Here is an 8,692-nt window from a genome sequence, read left to right as displayed (position 1 = left end):
GCAGGAATTCACCCTTGGTTCAGGTGATTCAAAATGTCTTTGACCAGAAAAGCAGCACATGCCAAATCTCTTCACTTATTGCCCCAATCTGCTCTTCCAATACACTCTCTGTCTCCTCACAGGACTTAGCCCTTGGTTGGGGTTGGGGAAATAGTCTCTGAATAGTTTTCTTTTCCTGGTCTTCTCCATGAACAACAGCCACCCCCATAGCCCAGACACCCCCACAGACCAGGTTTTACCCCGTTGGCATCTGACCTCTCCACTGTCTGTACCTCTTTGACTTTCTGTTGGTTAGTGCCTTGTTCCTCCTGTTCTGCAGGAAGTCAAATAATTACTTTTTCATGATGCCTGCAAGGCTCTTCATCCTCCTCTTTGGTCTCCATCTTACCACAGTCTGCTCTTTGCTGCTGCTCTGGCCCTCCAAACCAGTTTCTAGAAGTGCAAAGCCCTCAGATCCTTGTGGCTGAAGAACATGAACTCTAAACGGCTTACTGGAAGTGGGACAACAAGAGTATTCCAGTCATGGGATCACCAGGGATTGACACTGCTGCATATATTTTCCACAAATATTAGCTACTGGCTTTACTTGGCAGCAGGACTCTGGGCTGAATGAGCCTGTGGTTGGTTTCTTTCTGTGCCAGGGAACAGGAACAAAACAATTTTCCTACACAGTTCAGACTTTGCCTACCCTTCAGGGGGCCTCATGGCTCATAGCACAAGGAGCTGGCAGGTAGATTTTCCTAATAACCCTGCAAATAGTAATCACTGCACTTCATTCTGGGAATTACAAGCATATAAGTTCCGAGAATCCGGGTGTGATGTCCTCTTGTGGCCTCTGCAGCTGATTCCCATTCCCAGCTGACATCTGCTAAAAAGACCTGCCATTTCTAGAGCTGCACAGTGCCTTGATGAAAGGCTTTTCCTCCTGTTAAGCCTAAACTCCCTTTGACCTGTAGCACTTGTGTCCTTGAGACTCCCTGCTCCCTACCAGGGACTACCACAGTCCCAGTCCAGCACAGGCAAGGAGGGACAAGCCCTTTCTGCAGTGAAAGGGAGTGACAGGCAAGTGCTGTCTGGAAACCCATAGGCAGAGGGATGCTGAAAGACTTCCCACCCCAGAGTGGCCCCAGCTGTCTGTTCAAACACCAGCTATCCTTCCCCAGGAGCTGTAACCAGAGCCAAGCAGGGGATGGAGAGATGCCTATGCAGAAACAAGGCTCCCTGGCATGCCCTGCACTCCACTGGGAAGGTGCTGCTGGCATCCATCTTCAGCCCACTGAGCATATAAATTCCCCTTTTGCCTGGGAAATAAATTCTGTTGCTCCCTGTCACTCCTGGCATATTCCCCGCACCCACAGCATCTGCAGCTTGCCAGGCTGCCATGATGGGCCAGTTTGAAGGGTGATAGTGGGATGGGGTGGCTGAGCCAAGGGCTCCATCAGTGGGAGTTGCCACACTGCAGGGAGCTTGATGCTCCTGGCATATCATCAAACTTGTAGAATCATAGAGTCATTGAATCATATGGGTTGGAAGGGACCTCTGAAGATCATCAAGTCCAGCCCTCCTGCTGTAGCAGGATCACCCAGAGCACATCACACAGGAACGTGTCCAGATGGGTCTTGGAAGTCTCCAGAGAAGGAGAGACCAAACCCTCTCTGGGCAGCCTGTCCCAGGGCTCTGTCACCCTCACAGCCAAGAAGTTTCTCCTCATGTTGAGGTGGAACTTCCTGTGTTGTCACCTGGTGCCGTTTCCCCTTGTCCTATCACCACTGAACAGAGACTGGCCCATTCTTGACACCCACCCTTTACATATTTATGGACATTAATAAGGTGCCCTTTTAGTCCTCTTTTCTCAAGACTGAACAGCCCCAGGCCTCTCAGCCTTTCCTCATATGACAGTTGTTCCAGTCCCTTCATCATCCGTGTAGCCTCAGTTGGACTCTTTCCAGCAGATCCCTGTCGCTCTGGAACTGGGGAGCCCAGAACTGGGCACAACACTCCAGATGTGGTCTTACGAGGGCAGAGTAGAGGGGGAGGAGAACCTCCCTTGTCCTGCTGGCCACACTGTTCTTAATGCATTGCAGGATACTATTGGATCTCTTGGCCAGAAGGGCACATTGCTGTCCCATGGATAACTTGTTGTCCACCAGGACCCCAAGGTCCTTCTCCATAGGGTTGCTTTCTACCAGGTCAACCCCTCATCTGTATCGATGCCTGGTGTTTTTTCTCCCCAGGTGCACTGCAAGACGGAGCAGCCATTCAAAAGCCAGGCACTCGCCATTCCAAAACCTTTCCCTCCCATAGACCTCAGGTGCAGCTGGCTCTAAGAGGGATTTGCCAGCAGCTGATTCCTGTGTCTGCCAGCAGTTACAGATAGAGTGGTGCTGGGCATCTCAGGGGAGAACAGCATCTGCTGCACATCTTCAAGCCCAGCAGAAATGTTTTAGAAAGCATGTCTTCCAGCAGCATTGATCCAGCATGATGTCCAGCCACTGCAGGAGCCAGGAGACCTTGCTGAGCAAGGATTTTATAATTATGATGATGATGATTATCATTATTATTATTATTGGAATTGTCAGGTTTAGATCAAACATTCCCAAGGCTGTTAACATTTGAGATATCTTTAAAGCTTTGCTGACCTTAAGCAAAACAGCTCTTGCAATACCTATCCAAAATCACCCAGAAAAACTCTTTTTAAAAGAGTTTTAAAAACAGGGTTGTTTTTTTTTGTTTGTTTGTTTTTTTCAAGGAGCGGGGCAGGGGGTGTAGAAGTTAGTCTTCTGAAACATGGGAAGGTGGAAAGAGTTTAGAACAATTACACATAATCTCCACGGTTTTCTGTTTCTTCTCGACACAAGATATATAAGGGGGGATTTCAGGCAGTTTTGGGACGAAGTCATGGTAAGATCTCATGCTTTATGGATTTAAATCTGAAGACAAGGAAGCTCCCAGGAATGCTAACAGGAGAGACAAATACTCACTAAAAGCAGAAGTTCCTCATGCCAGCAGCCTGTGAGCTTATTCTCCATCCCTCTCTTGCCTTGGCTGCCCCAAACCCAAACATCCTCATCTCTCACCAGCCTGCTCTCTGCTCTTGTACTCACTGTCCCAACCCCCAAACACACCCATCCAGCCTCTCACAGCCCCCGCATTTCTCCAGACATCCTTCATCCAAGCACTTTACTCTTGTCCTTCAAACACAGCCCCAAAAGAGTGATCACTGATGAAAGAAGGCAAACTCCTTCATGTCCGTTAAAATCCCCACCTACCAAGCATGTGGCTGCCTACTCATTTTGCCCCAGCTCTCTTCCCCGACCCATGGGCAGAGCCCCTTCCCCTCCATAGCTCTACCACACTGTTTCTGGGCAGGTTGCTTTGTTTCCATCCCCTCTGGGAACATGGTGCTCAACACAGCACAGATGCTCAAGCTGATCAAGCACCTGCATAGCATGGGAGATGTGCCAGACTGGACACTTCCTCAGCACAAGCACCAAGCCAGAAAGGGAGAGCTGATATTTGGGTGGCCAGGTCAGAGCGGCTGAACCTGACTAAGAAGGGCTGAAATGGCCCTGCACAAAAATGCAGTGAAAAGTTTCTTTAATTTTTCCAGGAGAGGTGCCACGAAGGACACGGACCAGGCATTTACCAGGCTCCCTTGTTAGGGCTGACTGAAATTACTCCACTGCAGAGGAAATGGAATGTGTTGGGATCACACATGCAGGGCACTTCCCACCTTGTCAGTCATCCAATCTAATGGTGAATGTGCTCAGCTGCACAAAGGCATTTTTATTCTTGACAAAGCTCTCTTGGAGCTGATGGTATCTTTTGGACTTTGCAAGGTTCTTAGAGGGAACTTCTGACCTCAAGTTGCTGAAGACTTAGGCCAGTAAGAGAAGGCAGGACTATGTACTTTAAAAGGGGTAAGAAATCGAGAAAGGAAGAGCAATGCTACCCTATGTCCTTGCAGGAAGCAATCACTCTCAGGGTTTGCAGCACTTCTACACTTTGTCTTCTACCTCCCCTTGCTGGAAAGTGCTTTTGCTTTCAGAAAAGTTTATGTGGGAAAACTCCTGGGAGAAGGACCTGGGGGTGGGAGGAGATGAGAAGCTGGACACGAGCTACAAGTGAGTGCTGGAGCCCAGAGGCCAATTGTGTCCTGGGTTGCAGCCAAAGAAGTGTGGCCAGCAGGGCCAGGGAGGAGATTCTGCCCTGCTCTGGTGAGCCCTCACCTGGAGTGCTGGGAACAGCTCTGAAGCCCTCAGCACAGAAGAGACATGGAGGCCATGAAGATGATCAAAGGGCTGGAGCAGCTCTGTTCTGGAGACAGGCTGAGGGAGCCACAAAGATGATTAAGGGAATGGAACATCTCCCTTATGAGGAAAGGCTGAAGGAGCTGGGTCTCTTTAGCTTGGAGAAAAGGAGACTGAGGGGTGACCTCATCCATGTTTACAAATATGTAAAGGGTGAGTGTCAGGACAATGGAGCCAAGTTTTTTTCAGTGATGACCAGTAATAGGACAAGGGGCAATGGATGCAAACTGGAGCATATGAGGTTCCATGTGAATATCAGGAAGAACTTATTTCCTGTGAGAGTGACAGAGCACTGGAACAGGCTGCCCAGAGAGGTTGTGGAGTCTCCTTCTCTGGAGACATTCAAACCCCCCTGGACATGTTCCTGTGTGATGTGCTCTGGGTGATCCTGCTCTGGCAGGGGGGTTGGACTTGGTGATCTTCAGAGGTCCCTTCCAACCCCTAGGATTCTGTGATGTTGTGATTCTGTGTGATTCAGCCTGGAGAAGATAAGGCTCTGGGGAGACCTTAGAGCACCTTCCAGTGCCTGAAGGGGCTCCAGGAAAGCTGGAGAGGGGCTTTTCACCAGAAAGGGCAGTGATAGGACAAGGGGGAATGGTTTTAAACTGAAAGAGGAGACATTTAGGTTAGACATCAGGAATAAATTCTTCACCATGAGGGTGAGAAGGCACTGGAATAGGTTGCCCAGGGAGGCTGCTAATGCTCCCTCCATGGAGGTGTTCAAGGTCTGATTGGATGAGGCTTGTGCAGCCTGGTCTGGTGGGAGGTGTCCCTGCTCATAGGAGGGAGGTTGGAACTTGATGATCTTTAAGATTCCTTCCAACCTTCACCATTCTATAATTCTATGATTCTATGATTCTTTTAATGAATCACTGAGGGGCATGGCCTGGAGAATCTACCCAGCAGCCGACTTCTGCCCTAGAAGCAGGAAGTGATCTGCTGAAATTAAGTACCAATCAAATCAATGTATCAGTTGTACCCCTGCAAGTTCAGAAAGTCAAACCTGTAAAACAAGGGAATCCATATGAGAAGAGCCAAGAATTCAAAGCCAGCAGCTCTCAGAATGGCTCAGCCTATTTCCTGGTGCATAGCTTATTTACAGCACATTTCTAATGGCAAACTAGACTTCCTAAATCTTAGGAAAGTCTTGGTCCTTGTGACTAAGAGGTTCACTGGAGATACCCTCCTCCATCCAAAACTTAGAAACTTGCTTCATGTCTCCCACTGAGCAACCTGTTGGAATGAATCACATGTGCAACATCAGGAAGGATCACAGAGTTGTAAGCAAGCTCAGACGATGGAAAACAGAACAAAAAGAGAACAAAGAACAAAAGCTCATCAGCAAAGAAGCCACTTGCCTTTACACCAATGCACTCCTATGCCACATTATCACAATGCCCTCTTCTCAACTCCCTCCTTCTTTTATTGGTCTAACTCCTTTCTGCGCAAGGTTAGGTTTTACCTCATTGCGCAGAAACTGGCTTTTATTTCAGATGTTTACAGAAATTTAGCACTGATGCAAATGCAGCTGCATTCTGACCATTTACTGCCAGCAAAGAGCCAGAGTTGGCTTCAGTATGATAGCCTTAGTGTTCTAAACAGCACACTCCTGAGTTAAGGAGTCTGGGATTAGCAGCTATTAGGACAATCAAATGTAGCTGGCCCAAGCAATAACCAGCATATCCCATTTTAAGGACTTTAATTTGCCTTGTTTGGAGATGTTTGGTTATGTCTTTGCCTCTTTACAATCTCAAGTACTTCACCCTTCTTCCCCTCACTTAAATGAAAGCTGAAATCACATGCAATTGCTGCATCTTTGCAGTCTGATAACAGTGGACTTGTTAACATGTTGCCTTGTTATCACTTGCTCTAGAGTTTAGTACAAATCCAGCAAGTGAGGCAGGACTAGGTTAATCACTGAAGACACTGTTACCTGTCACTATGCAGGTGAATTTAGCATCAGAGTCCTCGGACACAGAATGGGATTTGATAGTGGTTTCAAACAGTGGCTGGGTTTCCTCCGTCAGCTGAGAAATGATTGCGCAGAAGGTGCTCCTGGAAGATTCAAGAAGCATTTCTTAGAGATCAAAATACTGGGGAAAAAAAAAGGTCCCCTTCCTACTCAGAAGCCTGTGTTCCTCCTGTAAATGCCCTCATTCCCTCCCATCTTCCACTACTACTAGTCTAATCCAGCTCAGAGCCAGGGTATTTGACTGTTTTTTTCACTCCCAAGATGACACTTTCTAAATTGAAAGTGTCATTTGGGAGATGTTCCCTTTGTCTTAACCCTGATCGCTATTGGGCCAACAAACGTCAAGAAACATTTTAGATCTTGATTACAACAGAACATGTCTTTGATCAGTCAACAGACTCAAAGCAAGGCCCTAACAAAGGCAGCTTCACATTCCTGGTACTGCACCATCAGTGTTTCAAGAGTTTTTCTGTTCACCAGGATTTTAGTCCATCTGTGAAGAATTCGCATTGTAATTTCAGGCCAAGCGTGAACTGAACATGTATCCTAATCACAAACTCCCTTTGAAAGCTTTGAATCAAGAAAGCTGTCTGCTGCAGCTCACTGAATGAGACCTTGAGCATAGCTTGCAGCTTTCTGAGCTTAGGAATCCTATGTGAAGCTGCCCCCCATGCTCTGTTTCACCTCCCACTGCTGCAGATGGGCATCTACCCTACATACTGTGAGTTCAGGCACCAACCCCAAAGTTCAGGCTGGGACACCCAAACAGACAGAACTACCCAAGTAGCCATTGCAATCTATGGAGCTCATAAAAAGGGACTTTAGATTCGCCAGTCATGTAAGCACTACTCCAGGACATGAGTGTATTCATACAGCACTGCCAATCCTGTTGAAACATCACCAAGTGGAGGCCCAGAAGATCTAGGCTTTCTTAAATCAAAGAAAAGGATTCATTCCAAGTTGGGTCTTCATTTGGATAGTGCTCTGGGGCTCCTGGAGGAGCCTTCATTTTTCCCTCTGCAATTTTTCCCTCTCCTCTCCCAGGAGAGAGGACCCCAAGGTCTCAAGTGCAAGGAGACATAACAAATACTACAAAAGAATTGGTAGCTGGCAGCTCTACTTAGATAATTTTTCAGCAGTGAAAGACATTTCTCAAACAAGTGATCAGCTTCTAGAGACATGCAAGAGGTGGAACAAACCCTCACACCATTCCTGACACAGCTCCACCACGAGCAGAAGGTCTTACAGCACATAGAGGGGGCTCCTCAAGGAGGACCTCAGCCTCACAAGCAGCCCCTGGCTTGCAGGCAGGATGCTGGTGCTGCTGCTACTCATGCTCTACCTGCTGGGGAAGCAGACTTTCTCAGGAAAAACAAAAAAACCCCCACATTTAGCATGAACTCAGCTAGGTCAAGTGCACTGACAGGCTTTGCAGCACGGACTGAAGTGTCCACATGGCTGAAGGTTTCATTTACCCTGAAAACTCACCTGGAGGCTGCAGTGCTATGTTTTTCACTCTGGCTTCCTGCTAGAATGGGTTTGTAAAAGATGCAGGGAGATGAATCCCTCAGCAAAAACCCAACTGGGATGCAGTGGGAGCCTCAAACAGCTCCCAGGCACTGTGCAGGGACAGTGACAGCTCGGACTGCTGCACACTTGTCTCATCTACCGAATGAGGGTTGTAAACACTGTCTATATCCAAACACTGTCTATATCCAAACACCCATCTATATGGGATGGGGTAAAAAACAGATGTCACAGCTCAGACTCTTTTCTGTGGAAATCGGTGGATCCCAGGAGACTGGTCCTGCCAATCCACTCTTCACACAGGTACAGGGCTAGGAAAGGGCTGTGGGAGCCAACAGCTGTTTGAAACCACAGAAACCATTCCATACTCCAACCCCAGAAGAAAACTCTCAATTCCAAAGAGGAAATCCAGTACCAAGGCAGTTACTGGTGAAGTTTTGATGGCCCCTTCAAAACAGATCCCCAGCTCTAGACCAGTAAATGCCTTTTAGATCCACATAAGGAACTTCTCAAGCACCAATGAACATTTCATACCCCAGCAGGACAGCAACTGGATCAGCATCTTTAAAAGAAGTGATGTGCACACACAAAGTGACACTCGGAACCAAGTTTAATCCCAGTACCATGCCACTGTACCAGCAGGTATCAGCAGGCAGCACCAGGAATAAGCCTGGTCCACACGGTGCAAATCCCACAGTCAGGTGAAATACAGCAAAGGCTACTGAATGGTTCAGGAAAGCAGCATCACGAGAAGCTGGGGGCTCCACAGGCACAGCAGATGAATCAGAGGAGACTTGCCCAATGTACACTTGGCAGGAAGACTTGGAAAGTCCATTTAATCTTTCAAATAAACCATTTTATTAGGTGGGAGGGGGAGGGAGAG

At 47.8% G+C, this 8,692-nt stretch overlaps 1 protein-coding gene across 1 annotated transcript in view; it reads right to left on the bottom strand.

Annotated features, from left to right (window-relative positions):
* The window catches only part of ALPK3 (alpha-kinase 3), a 42,399-nt gene that overhangs the window by 22,111 nt on the left and 11,596 nt on the right, over nt 1-8,692 (bottom strand). Inside the window, exon 2 of the mRNA XM_010005951.1 lies at nt 6,244-6,365. Within this exon, the coding sequence (XP_010004253.1) occupies nt 6,244-6,365 (122 nt within the window). The remainder of the gene's footprint in view (nt 1-6,243; nt 6,366-8,692) is intronic.

Source organism: Chaetura pelagica, unplaced genomic scaffold, assembly GCF_000747805.2.
Source record: "Chaetura pelagica isolate M959 unplaced genomic scaffold, ChaPel_1.0 scaffold369, whole genome shotgun sequence".
NCBI lineage: Eukaryota > Metazoa > Chordata > Aves > Apodiformes > Apodidae > Chaetura > Chaetura pelagica.
This window is presented reverse-complemented; position numbering and strand designations above follow the sequence as displayed.